A 15489-nucleotide genomic window follows, 5' to 3' on the forward strand; every position below is an offset into this window, starting at 1 on the left:
ATGCGTACCCGATGCCTCGTATTGATGAGTTGCTCGATCGACTCGGCACTGCTCGCTTTTATTCGACGCTGGATTTGACGAAGGGATATTGGCAGATCCCCTTGACTCCACTATCCCGAGAGAAAATGGCCTTTTCCACACCGTTTGGTTTACACCAATTTGTCACCCTTCCGTTTGGGCTGTTTTGGGCGCCCGCTACGTTTCAGCGGCTGATGGACAGAGTCCTCCGCCCTCACGCCACTTATGCGGCCGCATATCTGGATGATATTATCATCTATAGTAATGACTGGCAGAGGCACCTTGAACATCTGAGGGCCGTCCTTAGGTCGCTGAGACGAGCAGGGCTCACAGCCAACCCGAAGAAGTGTGCGATTGGGCGGGTGGAAGTACGGTATCTGGGCTTCCACTTGGGCAATGGGCAGGTGCGTCCCCAAATTAATAAGACGGCAGCGATTGCGGCCTGCCCGAGGCCCAAGACCAAAAAGGGGGTGAGACAGTTCCTGGGGCTGGCTGGCTATTACCGTAGGTTTACACCTAATTATTCAGACGTCACCAGCCCGCTGACTGACCTCACTAAAAAGGATGCACCAGATCCGGTCCAGTGGACGGAGCAATGCCAGCGGGCTTTTTCTGAAGTGAAGGCTGCACTGTGTGGGGGGCCACTTTTACACTCCCCTGACTTTTCTCTCCCCTTTGTGTTGCAGACCGATGCGTCGGACAGAGGGCTGGGGGCGGTTTTGTCCCAGGAGGTGGAGGGGGAGGACTGCCCCATCCTGTACATTAGCAGGAAGCTGTTGGTGCGGGAGGGGCGCTACAGCACGATCGAGAAGGAGTGTCTGGTGATCAAGTGGGCAGTCCTCGCCCTCCATTACTACCTGCTGGGGCGCCCTTTCACCCTCTGTTCGGACCACATGCCCCTCCAGTGGCTCCACCACATGAAAGATGCCAACGCACGGATCACCCATTGGTATCTGGCACTCCAACCCTTCAATTTCAAGGTGGTCCACAGGCCGGGGGCGCAGATGGTCGTGGCGGACTTCCTCTCCCGTCAAGGGGGGGGGGGGAGTCGGCTGCAGGCCGGACGGCCGCCCGGACTGAGTCGGGTGGTGGGGGTATGTGGCAGCGGGGGCGTGGTCAAGCGCCGGTCTGTGACAGGAGGGCGGAGTCAGGGAAGGTGAGTGGCAGAATCACTACACCTGACGGCAATTAACCTGTGTTAATGTGTTTGTCTGTCTTCCCAGTGACTGCGCCCTATTTAAGGAGGGAGAGTGAGAGCAGAGGGGCTATTCCCTGAATGAGACGCTGGAGTGTGTGTCTCTGTGTGTTTAAAATAGATATATTGTTGGAATGAAAAGTGTGGCAATAAAGCCTCGGTTTACACCTGATCTCTGTCCTGCCGTCCTCTGTGCTCCACCCACATGTATTGAACTGTTACAGTAGGATTCTAGTTGCTCAACTGTCTTAGGTCTTTTTTGTCGTATCTTCCATTTTAGGATGCGCCAAATGTTTTCTATGGGTGAAAGATCTGGACTGCAGGCTGGCCGGTTCAGTACCCGGACCCTTCTTCTATGCAGCCATGATGCTGTAATTGATGCAGTATGTGGTTCGGCATTGTCATGTTGGAAAATGCAAGGTTTTCCCTGAAAGAGACGTCATCTGGATGGGAGCATATGTTGCTCTAGAACCTGGATATGCCTTTCAGCATTGATGGTGTCTTTCCAGATGTGTAAGGTGCCCATGCCACATGCACTAATGCAACCCCATACCATCAGAGATGCAGGCTCCTGAACTGAGCGCTGATAACAACTTGGGTCGTCCTTCTCCTCTTTAGTCCGAATGACATGGCATCCGTGATTTCCATAAAGAACTTCAAATTTTGATTCGTCTGACCACAGAACAGTTTTCCACTTTGCCACAGTCCATTTTAAATGAGCCTTGGCCCAGAGAAGACGTCTGCGCTTCTGGATCATGTTTAGATACAGCTTCTTCTTTGAACTATAGAGTTTTAGCTGGCAACGGCGAATGGCACGGTGAATTGTGTTCACAGATAATGTTCTCTGGAAATATTCCTAAGCTCATTTTGTGATTTCCAATACAGAAGCATGCCTGTATGTGATGCAGTGCCGTCTAAGGGCCCGAAGATCACGGGCACCCAGTATGGTTTTCTGGCCTTGACCCTTACGCACAGAGATTCTTCCAGATTCTCTGAATCTTTTGATGATATTATGCACTGTAGATGATGATATGTTCAAACTCTTTGCAATTTTACACTGTCGAACTCCTTTCTGATATTGCTCCACTATTTGTCGGCGCAGAATTAGGGGGATTGGTGATGCTCTTCCCATCTTTACTTCTGAGAGCTGCTGCCACTCCAAGATGCTCTTTTTATGGACCACTTGCTTGTGACATCACAGCCGATCCAGATTGTAAACAGACGCCATCTTATCGGTCAAACGCCATATTTCTGCCTTCTACTTCTACTTCTGGTTCCACGTCTACTTCTGGTTCTACTTCTGCTTCTACTTCTACCTTTTCTTCTGGAAAACCCTACTATATACAATTCTACTACAACGTCAACTCCACTGAAAATCAATAAAACATAAGACGAGTGGAATCCTGTGTCCGAGTCCTTCCCTTTCAAGTGTGGGAAACCCATGATGCTCACATACACTTGAGAGTAGGCTGCCACAGGACCCTGACAGGCATGCAAAATGGATTGCTGCTATCAGGTATACCATATATACAGTAATAGTGATAGACTAGTGATACTTGATCTAACTGATAATATAAAATATTCAACCATAATAGTGGATATGGCGGCGCATGATGGGGATGCTGCGGCTACAAGCTCTCCCTACCTGTGCACGTTTTTTATGTTTTTTGTGTGTATTTTTGCGTGTTGTTCATCTGTACCAGACTTCAATATCCACTACAACCGTATGAACTTACTGGACATTGGTTTCCAGCAGAAAATGATGGTTTGTAGCGATTTCCATCACATGCACAACATTCCGGACGAGATGGCGAGACCAGCGGGGTCTCCGTGAATTGTTATCGGGTCTGGCAGGCGAAGAAGGTGGCGTCGGGAGAGGAAGCAAAAGCGAGGCTGCAGAGCCGGCCTGTTGACTAAGCTCAGAAAACAGCCACTCAAACCTCCACTGCCAAGCCTCTACCTCTCCAACGCCAGATCCATGGTAAACAAGATGGACGATTTGGAATTACAGCTGGAATTACCTTATTCTATTCTATAATCAGCTGGTCAGTGCTATACTAGACACTACTGATATATCTAGTATCAGTACTAGTACTCAATACTTAAGTGACTTACCCATCCAATGAGGATTGTTATTTTCTTGTTTACAAGATGCCACATCTGAGGGGGGCTGACAAATCCTGAATTTCTGTAAAGATAACTGTCCAGAGATTTATAAACACACAGTGCTTCACCACTGAACAGCGAGGGAAAGTTAATGAGGTAATTATACACACCTGGGTATTCCACCTCTGGCAGTTCAATATCCACTGACACGGTCGTGAAAACTACATCCGGTAATCGATAAGGGTCACTAATTTGTAGGTCGTTTATTTTAGACATATATCTAGTTATCTGTTCATTAGAAAAATGAGCCATGTAGTCCGTCGGTTGAAATTGATCCATTTTGTACACGAGTGCAGCAGTATTCAGCTGTGTTGTTGACCAACAAGATGGCGGCTGTTTACATTCCGGTTACGTGACTGCAAGAGGTCTATACCCAGTCATGTTAATGACCTATTGCCAATTGACCTAATGAGTTGCAATTTGGTCCTCCAGCTCTTCCTTTTTTGTACCTTTAACTTTTCCAGCCTCTTATTGCCCCTGTTCCAACTTTTTTGAGATGTGTTGCTGTCATGAAATTTCAAATGAGCCAATATTTGGCATGAAATTTCAAAATGTCTCACTTTCGACATTTGATATGTTGTCTATGTTCTATTGTGAATACAATATCAGTTTTTGAGATTTGTAAATTATTGCATTCCATTTTTATTTACAATTTGTACTTTGTCCCAACTTTTTGGGAATCGGGGTTGTAATTGTTGTGTGCCCATACTAAAACATATGAAAGGGGCTGGCTCACCCTTCCCAGAATCCTCTGCACCAAGTAGGGAGTAGCCAGTTTCAATGCTAATGATATTCCAAAAACAATCAACAATCTGGCTACATCCTAGGCCATAGATCTTACATTGTAACATGCAATTGAAGATATTTTGTCAAAGTGTCGATATTTTAAATTCTTTCAACCAATTGATTCTATTTTCATTGTTCCATGGCCTCGGGTGCCTCATGGGTGGCCACAAAGGAAAGAAAAGCTGAAGCATATTGTGCTCAAAGCTTCCATAATGAGCAGCACAGTGGTGTTGTGGTTAGTACTGTTGCCTCATAGCAAGAAGGTTCTGGGTTCGAACCTCATAGCCGATGAGGGCCTTCTTATGTGGAGTTTGCATGTTCTCCCTGTATCTGTGTGGGTTTCCTCCAGGTGCTCTGGTTTCCCCCACAGTTCAAAGACATGCAGATTAGGTAAAATACCCAGCCACTGGGGTTGTACAAGCCAGTGCATACTTGGCGCCGGTCCCAAGCCCAGATAAACCTATGCCAAATCAAACATGCAGAACAGATCCACTGTGGCAACCCCTAATTTGAGCAGCCGAAAGAACAACAAGTGTAGCTTCCACATATGACACATAGATGAAGAAAAGTTTGAGATGGGTTGCAAAGAGATTGCCATAGTGAATTTGTGGAGGTATTGACAGTAAAAAGACTGGACACTTTAGGGATATGCCATAGGGCTTGAATGGAGAGCAGTGAAGCCAGACTGGGGCTACTTCCTGGTGAGCCTCTCACTGACAGTGTGTCTACCATGCAGCAAAGGCTCAATTTTGATGATGTAAAGCAACAGGTAGCTGTCTTATGGTCTATGGTAGCTGCTACAAAAATTTCTTGGGATGGCTATGGTACTGTCTAGGAATTTATGACTTTGAATATCACTTTGATGTCTTTTTTCCAAGTGCATCAAATCTTGATAAGTGTTCTAATTCACTGAGCTCTTCAAGGGGTCCTACCTAATGCAGTACTCATGGTCGAATAGGGTTTTCAGATTTCTTTGAAAATTTTCCTTATCCAAACAATACAATTGAGCAGCTCGATGTTGCAGGTTTGTGACATCATTTTTAACATAGCTAGAGAAACATTTATTACACCGCCATGAAGTGACTTATGATGTTATGGAGTCATTCATACCGTGTTGTATTTCTCTGGAAAATAACAACAGTCATATAAAGGGACAGAACAATTCAGAAGTAAAGTTATTTGATGTAAAAAAAAAAAGCCAAAAATAAATAGAAGTCAATGGAAGGCTAATGCTAGCTGAGCCTCTCACACCCCCATGAGGGGGTAGGCATTCCAGATGCTCGATTACTTCCTTTGGATTTGCTGCACCATGCACTCAGTGGCCTGTATGTAAACAAAAACAATGAATTGGATTCTGGGAAGGGTGAGCCAACCCCTTTAAATACAAGTTAAATCAGTAAATAGTCGTTCCGTTTAGACAATCAATGTTTTGACAACTTTCAGTGAAACTGGAATGGAACATTTAAAAGAAAATTTCTCTCTTTTCCCTTTTGTGGGTAACCAGACTTTAAAATGCTATAACTTGTGATTGAGCACATATAAAAATAAACAGATCATGTATTACAGAGCTCATGTTTGTATCTCTGAGTAATCCATATAGAAGAGATGTAGCCTGGCACTTGAACGATCTTCAATAGGCTATATTACTTAAGCTGAGTATCAATATTTAATAGGTCATGTATACTTTACTTTGGATTTTTACGACTGAGTATTTTGGACCTGAGTAGGCTGAAAGAATTTTGTAAGGAATGAAGACCAGCTATGAACACAAAACTAAAGTGAAACACTTTTATCCTGCAATGTGAATCATTCGGTTTAAACTTCCAAAACTGTTAGTATTTGCTCAGGCATGAACACCAACATTCATATACAGACATGGACATGTGTCTTATAACTATGCCTGACTCTAACATTCAGTTGAGAACCTGAAAATTAAAACTGGACAGTAGCTTTTTTTATTATTATTCCTCTTTCTGAACATGATTCAAATTCACAGAAGGATATAAGGAAGCAGACAGCCTGACAGCATTTAAAACTTTCATTTGGCCCAAATGATTGTCCAACTGTAGTAGGAACTGGATTTGAGTTTATGTTTCACAATTTCTTAACATCTCATTTCTCATTCTTTTTGAAAAATCTCAACTTATTTCAATTCATATTAGAGGGGAGAAGCAGCGTTCTCAAAGCAGATGTAGATGAAAACAGACTAGTGAAAATGAAGTGAATAAAGACTGTCTAAAAAGGCTCTAAGAATCTATTAGACACACATTTTAATACATCCCTCCATTATCTGTAGCCACTTATCCTGTCCTACAGGGTCGCAGCCAAGCTGGAGCCTATCCTAGCTGACTATGGGCAAGAGGCGGGGTACACCCTGGACAAGTCACCAGGTCATCGCAGGGCTAACACATAGACACAGACAACCATTCACACTCACACCTACAGTCAATTTAGAGCCATCAATTAGCCTAACCTGCATGCCTTTGGATTGTGGGGGAAACTGGAGCACCTGGAGAAAATCCACACGGACATGGGGAGAACATGCAAACTCCACACAGAAAGGCCCTCGCTGGCCGCTGGGATCGAACCCAGGACCTTCTTGCTGTGAGGCGACAGTGCTAAACACTACACCACTATGCCGCCACATTTTAATACATTCTGTATCTATGTTTGAATATACTGCTTTAAACGAACAATGTATACTATTTTAATATCACTTCAAGGTTCATTTATAAACCCAAGCCCAGTTTCTGGTAAGATTAAAAAGTGCTTTAATTAATTTAATGCAGTCCATTAAATTCCAGTCTCATTAAGGTTTGATTAATGTCTGCTCAGCAATTATCTCTCTCTGTATGTATCCATCTCCTCCCCCATGTCTGATCCTCATATATTTGCTCTCTCTCTCTGTCCCTCACTTTCTCTGATTCTCTGTTCTCTTCGTGTGAAATAGGGTCTGTCAGCTTTTAGCTGGTGTGTGTGTGTGTGTGTGTGTGTGTGTGTGTGTGTGTGTGTGTGTGTGTGAGATGTGGACAGCAGAGAAGATGTTGACAGCCCTGTAGCTGGTGCAGATGTAGCCAGGAGTTGACAGCCCTGCTGATTACCCTGCATACACGCACACGCGCACACACACACGCCATAGACTAACTGATTGCTCTTTCAACAGCTTAACCCATTCTTTGCTTACATTATCCCTTTTTTTGCCCTCCCTGATGGTCCTGTCATCCAGTCCCCATGTTTCTTTACTAATGTGGCTATTGAACTTAATATCATTATAGCATGATAGGATGATATTATGGCATGTAACATTAGATCACACTGTATCTATCCCTCTGTAATAAATACAAACTAGTCAGCTGAAATAATCAGAAATGGCCACCCAGAATTCTTACACAAAACCTTTAAACATACCAAATAAATTAGAATGCTGAAAATATGGTGGACGGGATACTAATTTTAATTGAAGCAAACAGTCAGTGGAGTAGCTCTTGGTATCAACAAAAATGAATTGCAGAGAGTTTCGGACAGGTCCCTAAGGTTTATTTCTTTCCTTTCCTGACAATGAGTTAATGAACACCATGAAAACTGAAAAAATGAAATACACAGAACAGAGATAATACATGTTGCATCATAAACAAAGATTTGTTCCACAAAATAATATACTCTGCAACAAAATACAATATTTAGCTACAATACAGGAAATTTAACATACAGTATTGCATTTAGATCTTTAAAACAATGATTAACAAGGTGCTTATATGCATCTCATGTTAAATGTCATCATTATAGTCTAACTCAGGTTTCTGGACACAACTGATAATATTTAGGTGTCAAAGAATGTAGGTGACAGACGGATGTAAAAGTGGCAGAGAGTTTATTAAAGGCAAAGCTGGCAGACAAATCCAAATTATAAAGCAAAGGCAGAATCAACAAACAGGCAATGGTCAGGCAAAGGCACAAACATGATATAGATGGAGAGCAAAAACCAAAGTACAAACTAGATCAATAAGCATAAATTCAGCATGAACAATAAAGCTTGGTAAAGTCAGGCAATAGAACACTGAGCGGCTACTTCACAAGGTTACTGTGAACTGAGAGTCCTTATACACTGCATCCCCACTATGACAAACTCCTTCAGGGATATCAAAATAGTTTGTTATACCGAAAAGTTGGTAATACTGAAATGGACCCACTTGTCACATCAAATATTTACATTATATACAAATTTGGGCACATTCTCATCAGGAATTTTCCCTTCCAAGTCACTATTGCAGTTTATTGACTGATTTAAAGGATCATGAATGGAAGCGAAGATTTCTTTGTCTGTTATGGGAATGATGGAGGTTGCAGGTGTATCGTTAATGTCCACCCACTGACACACTATGTTTTCTAAATCTTCACCATTTAGTTTGTTCAAATCAAATCAAGTTTATTTGTACAGCGCTTTTAACAATAAACATTGTCGCAAAGCAGCTTTACAGAATTTGAACGACTTAAAACATGAGCTAATTTTATCCCTAATCTATCCCCAATGAGCAAGCCTGTGGCGACGGTGGCAAGGAAAAACTCCCTCAGACGACATGAGGAAGAAACCTCGAGAGGAACCAGACTCAAAAGGGAACCCATCCTCATTTGGGCAACAACAGACAGCCTGACTATAATATTAACAGTTTTAACAGGTATAACCCTCAACTGTCCTCATGGGGCCGTCCTTCACAGGAGTGGGGCGATAAAACTCCGACCAGACACAGGGCACCAGGATGGACCAAGCAGGTCCGAGGGGCAGAAGAGGCCAGCATCCCAATCCCAGATCAACATGTAACTCAGAGGGACAGATGGGGGGGGGGGGGGGGGGGTTGTTCATGTGTTGCAAATCACCAATGATGTCATTTGTATCGTGCTGCATGGCTGGGCAAGGGTATAAAAACACTGCCGGTACACTTTAACTAGGTGTTAAATTTAGCAGTATCAGTAGTCATTTCATCCTTTTATTGGTCCTTTTATCACCATTCTTGATCATTGTTAGTGATTGACACCTAAGTTTGGCTAGTTAAGCCTTTGTTTTATGCCATTAACATGTATTGTTAACTTGACCTGCAGACTTAATTACTTATTGTTTGCCTCTGGTGGGAAAAGGAACACATGGCTCAGTGTGTCATGTACAGTAAGCAGGTGAATGAAGGATGTTGTTGCAGGAAGAGTGTTTATTGACAAACAAGCAGGCAAACAGTTAAAACATGTAAGACAAAGGCAGGGTCGTGAAATGGGCAGTGGTCAAGCAAGGTACAAACAGAATGACAGAGGCAAAGATGAAAGGCAGTCCAAACACACAAAACAAAGTCAAAACCAGAAAGGCAATATACAGATACAAGGCTTGGTAACATGAGACACTAGGTTCAACACGTATACTTTGCCAAGTCTATGCTTTTAGGCCCTGGTCACACTACAGCTCGTGATGGATTTGCAAATACTTGATGAAAAATTGATAGCATCGTCACCAATCATGCAATGCATGACAAATGTTCTCTAAACTTCACAAGTTGTTTTTTTGGTATGTCTCCACCTCATGAGTCGCCAAAAATGTTGCAAAAAATTTTAATGCATTTATTGAAATTTAGTGGTGATGTTTTTGTCGGCAAACTAAGCAGCAAATACTCACAGATGGGTTTGGGAATATTTCCTGAAGCTCAGGGAACCTCCGTCAAGCCTCTTGAGATGTATTTGTCTTGAATCCATATCCCTGATGCTCGCAGGAGTCTCATCACCACAGCGGCTTGGCATAGCCTAACCTTCCCCAAGACTTACAAAGAGCATTTATATTCAGGGATCCTTCAGAGCGTGTTGTGCGAGCTCTTGGGACCCAGTCATTAGAGGAAACACCTGATGCTGATTTGAGTGTAATCAGCACGCGCATATAAGGATGCTGTTTTCAGAGATTTTGCAAATATTCTGTCAGGTATGCAGTGGTAGGTGGATCTAAGTGCAGGAAGTGTGTTTATTAGCAGGCATGATAGTTACAATAACAAAACAAAAATGAAACCAAAAGTAAAATAGAAAGCAGTGTCATAAAGCAGAGTATTTAACCAGTCATAAACATGGGTCGAAACAAACATGACAGTGATAATGATAATACTTCACAAAGCCTTTGTGAAAACAGTGTCTTTACATGTGCATGCTGATTCCACTCAAATCAGCATCAGGTGTTTCCCATAATGACTCAGTCCTGTGAACAAGTGTGGCCACTCGAGCACACGAAGGCATGACATTCGAGTGTTCACCTGCTGTGTGACCACAACTTTTAGCTCACCTGTATATCGCTATGCATCATCACCAAAACACTTCATTTTCATTGATAACCCATCGCAAAGCATCGCGAGTTGTAGTGTGACTGTAGCGTTAAAGAGTCCTTATAAATGCATGCTGTAATTCTGCTTTAATCCGGAATAGGTGCATCATAATTAGTCCTAATGGTGATGCACACAAGCATTGCACGTTCTGAGCACCATTGTGCGTGGATGTGACGCAGCGATTTTTTTTTTTTTTTGAAGAATCTGACTCACTGTCACTAAAAGCAGGGGACACGAACTTAATTTGTTTATATGCAAAAGTTCATAGTAAGAGTTTGTCATAGTGGGGTTGCAGTGTATGTAGAGTGGAGATGAGGCTGTGATCAGGAACAAGTGTGTGTGATAATCAGTATTCCTGAGACTGAGAGTGGTGCGGTGCAGGATGGATGGTGTAGTCCACAGCAGCCATATTTGAAGGCTGCTGCGAACTCTGGGAAGTGGAGTCTTGAGTGTGAGCAGATGGAGAAAAGACAGAACCAGCCCACGGAGCTCACTCTGGGAGTGATACTTTTTTTGTGCGGCCCTGGGGGTGAGGACCTGGTTTATCAGGGTGCTTAGCATGGAAGCCATGATGGAGAAGTGGGTCTCTGATGTCCTTCGCTAAGACCCAACCATGCTCCTTGGGGCTGTAGCCCTTCCAACTCTACCAGGTATTCCAGGTTGCCCCTTTTATGGCAAGAGTTGAGGATGTTGTGAACTATGTAGGCAGGTTGTCCATTCAGGGTGAGTGGTGCAGGGGTCTGAAGTGGAGGTGATATTGATGACCAAGGGTTGAGGAATGGCAGGTTTCAGGCATGACATGTGGAAGGTTGATGAGAGTTTGCTGTGTTGGGGCAAGTCTAACTTGTAGCAACATTTGTTACAGAATCTTGAAAAGGCCACTGTATGTTGCACAGTTGTTTTTTTTTTTTGCAGATTTGAGGGTTCCTGATGTCTTTGGTAGACAGCCACACCCTGTCACCTGGGTTATATTGGGGGGGTTCCCCCTCTGTGGATGTCAGCAAAGTGCTTGTACCTCTGAGCCACTTGCTCCAAGCACTGGTGGACACTCTCCCAAACCTGTTTACTGTGATTGAATCAGTCATTGACTGTGGGAACACTGGTGGGAGAACCATCCCATGGAAACAGGAGAGGTTGGTAACTGAGTACACACTGGAAGGGTCTGAGCTCAGTAGCAGAGTGTTGCAAGAAGTTTTGTGCATACTCGGCCCATGGTGGGAACTGCACCCAGTCCCTCTGATTCTTCATCCAGAACACCCCAATGGAGCATCCAATCTCCTGATTGGCCCTTTCCACTTGGCCATTGGATTGTGGGTGGTAGCCAGAAGTGAAGATCACTGAAACCCCCATTTATCCATGAACCTGGCCCAGACTCACATCATGACCCAGGGGCTCCGATTACTAACTATGTCTTCATGGATGCCACCGTACCGGAAGACATGGCAGAGGATTAATTCTGTTGTTTCTAGTGCTGTGGGGAGGTCGGGTACAGGGATGAGTCACAACAATTTGGAGAAGCAATCGATGATAACCATGATAACTGTGTTGTTCTGGGACATAGGAAGATCTGTGATTAAGTTGATGGCAATGTGAGACCAGAGTTGTTGAGGTGTGGGTAATGGCATGAGTTTGACTACTGGCAGCGCCTGGGTACTTTAGCCTGTGCACATATGGACCATGAGAAGTTACACTGATTCAGTGTTCAGCCACCAGTACTTTGTTTTCAGCAGCTAATAAGTGCATTGGCTGCCCAGATGCCAAGTTGCAGGAGTAGCATGTGCCCAAGTGATCAGCCGATCTTGGAGGCATGGACAAATTGGTGGGGCAGATGTCAGGAATGTGATATGGCAGGGTCTGGGCAAGCTCTCTATTTCCCAGGTGAGGGTGTTGATAAAACATGCAGGAAGGATAATGGGTTCTGCATCCTGGGCTAGCACTGAAGTGGGGTAGATATAAGACAGAGAATCAGCTTTATTGTTTATGGAACCAGGCCTGTAGGCTATAGTGAATTGAAAACAGTTTAAGAACAGGGCCCAGTGAGCTTGACAGGGGTTCAACCTTTTGGCACACTTGAGATACTCCAGGTTTTTGTGGTCAGTGTATATAGTGAAAGGGTATGTTGCTCCTTCAGCCAGTGCTGCAACTCCTCCAGCACAAATTATATGGCCAGTAGCTCCCAGTTACCAATGTCAGTTTCATTCCATGGGGTGAGTTTCTTTGAGAAGAATGCCATTGAGTACAACTTGGGCTTCTTGCTGAAATCTTGTGAGACCACTGATCTAACCTGAGACTCAGAGGCATCCATTTCAAAAATTAATTGTTTCATTGGATCAGGGTGTTTGAGGATAGGAGGAGACATGAAGGCTGTCTTGAGTAGAGCAAAGGTTTTCTCTGCCTCAAGGTTACACTGAAGTTGCTTGGTCTCCTTTTTCAGCAGGGCGGTGAGTAGGGTGGCAATTGAGCTGAAAGCCCTGATGAATCACTGGTAGAAGTTGGCGAATCCCAGGAAACATTGGAGCTCCTTGACAGTTATGGGAGTGGGCCATATGGTAACTGCAACAACTTTCTCCTGATCCATGGTTATTCTCTTTACACTGACAATATAGCCCAGGAAGGAGGTCTGAATTATGTAAAACTCACATGTCTCCACTTTCACAAACAGGTGGTTGTCTAGTAGTCTAGCTAGGACTTTGTTGACATGGGCTTCATGCCCTCCTCTGTCAGGAGAGTAGATGAGGATATTCTCAATGTATGTGATAAACTTTCTGAGCATGTCCCTCAGTACATCATTTATCAAGCACTGGGAGACACTTGGCATGCAAGCTTGTGCATATGGCATGACACAGTACTCATAGTGGCCAGAGGTAGTGCTAAACGCTGTCTTCCACTCATCACCCTCATGGATGCGCACCAAGTTATAGGCACTATGAAGGTCCAGTTTTGTGAACACCTAGTTGGCCAGAGTTGTTCCAGGGCTAATGGAACTAACGGCAAGGGGTAGGGATATTTCACAGTGATCTCATTCAGCATGCAGTAGCCAATACATGGCTTGAGGCCCTTTCCTTCTTCTCCATCAAGAAGAAGCCAGCAGATACAGGTGACATGAAAGGACAAATGTACCCCTGTTGTAGAGCCTCCTGTACATAGTTCTCCACAGCCTTTTACTCAGAGATAGCGAGAAGGTAGATACAGCAACAGGGAGGCATAGTGCCAGAAAGGAGCTCTATCACACCGTTGTATGGACAATGAGGAGGGAGCCCACTGGTTTTACCCTTGCTAAAGACCTCCATGTGTGCCCAGTAACATACTGGAATGTGGGCCATGATGGTGACTTCAGGGCTTGCCATGGTGGTGGAAGCAACTGTGAGCTTAGGGAGAAAATGTTGCATGCAAGATGTGGGCCACTGTAGAATCTCTCTGTCCTGCCACTAAACCTGAGGGGTTTAGTGTGTCTCATGATGAACCCCTCTCCATTGGCCTACCATCAATGGCCCTGATGCTTAAGGGCTTTTAGAGTACTTGTGTGGGCACTTGGTGTCTCTGCATGATCTCACTATCCATGAAATTTCCCACTGCTCCAGAATCTATCAGGGCATAGAGAACATGGACTGATTCTGAGAGCCTTATCTGTACATGAAGCTTAAATGACTTGAATGAGAGAGGTTTAGATGGAAGCAGAGCCCCTCTTTGTGCTTTTACTCACATTCTAAGTGAGCTACTCTGGTGTAGGAGACTTCCATGGGTTTGCAGACCTCAGCATCAGATGGGTGAGACATGGGGCAATGCAAAGACAATCAGTTTCAGAGCAAATTGTCAAGTCAGCTGTACATGTTGATAAGAGAGTCCAAGGAGGCCTGTTCATCTCAACAGGCTAGTTCAGTGAGAAGTCTAAGATCAAGACCTTGATAAAATGCTGCCTTGAAAGCTGTCTTGTTCCATCTGCTTCTGAGTGTATGGAACGCCAATGCATATGCTGCAACTCATCTCCTCCCCTGCTTGACACCGAGCAACTGTTCACTGAACTTCTCCCACAGAGTGGTTGCCCACTTGAGCACTTTCCCAGTGAGCAGATTAATGAACTGGGCTATTTTCTGCTGCTCATCGGTCCCTATTTGGGCAGTGAAAAATAGGGGACATAGTAGGAGGAATCCCTTGCACTCAAGTACTTCTTCTGAGGACTTTTCAGGACATGGAATAAGCATGCTGGAGCTCATAACCAGCACAAGGCATGCTAGGAGTCCCTGTGAAATAGCAGCGGTGAGTTGGGTAATGTCAGCATCCATTTCACAAACATGTTGTTGCTGTTCTTCCAGGAGACACCACTGTGCAGATAAAGCAGCATGCCTGCGGTCTTCCACTACATCCATAGTGACAGTGAAGTAATTTGTCAGGAATGCAGATGACAGACAGATGTTAAAGTGACAGAGAGTTTATTAAAGGCAAAGCTGACAGAGAAATTCAAATCGGAAAGTGAAGGCAGAGTCAACAAACAGGCAATGGTCAGGTGAGGCACAAACAAGATATCAGCAGTAGAGACAGACAGCAAAAATCAAAGTACAAACTAGGTCAACAACCAGAAAATCAGCACAAACAATAAGGCTTAGTAAAGTCACGCAAGGGAACACTGAGTGTTTACTTTGCAAAGTTACTGAGAACTGAGAGTCCTTATATATAGAGCAGAGATGAGGCTGTGATCAGGAACAGCTGTGTGTGATAATCAGTATTCTGGAGACTGAGACTGGTGTGGTGCAGGATGGTTGTTGTAGTCCACAGTGGCCATATTTGAAGGCCAATACGAACTCTAGGAAGTGGAGCCCTGAGTGCGAGTAGGTGCAGACATGACATTAGGCTTTCATAGTAATTAGTCGTATAGCTTTCAAATACATCCAAATAACATAGTACACTATCTTAAAGTGTCTTTAGTGCATAAATATAAGTGCTACATACCTCACGCCACATACCAGCATTGCATTATTAAAC

The 15489-nt window shown here is 44.1% G+C and overlaps 1 protein-coding gene across 6 annotated transcripts in view; it reads right to left on the reverse strand.

The window, feature by feature from the left end:
• nlgn2a (neuroligin 2a) overlaps positions 1 to 15489 on the reverse strand; it is a 302180-nt gene that overhangs the window by 217117 nt on the left and 69574 nt on the right. The window contains exon 2 of one of the 6 annotated variants that reach the window (XM_060926809.1): positions 13939 to 13961. The exons of the other annotated variants lie outside the window; for them this stretch is intronic. Coding sequence (XP_060782792.1) covers positions 13939 to 13961 — 23 coding nt within the window. The remainder of the gene's footprint in view (positions 1 to 13938; positions 13962 to 15489) is intronic. 6 annotated transcript variants of the gene reach the window in all.

Source organism: Neoarius graeffei, chromosome 1 (assembly GCF_027579695.1).
Source record: "Neoarius graeffei isolate fNeoGra1 chromosome 1, fNeoGra1.pri, whole genome shotgun sequence".
Taxonomy (NCBI): Eukaryota; Metazoa; Chordata; class Actinopteri; order Siluriformes; family Ariidae; genus Neoarius; species Neoarius graeffei.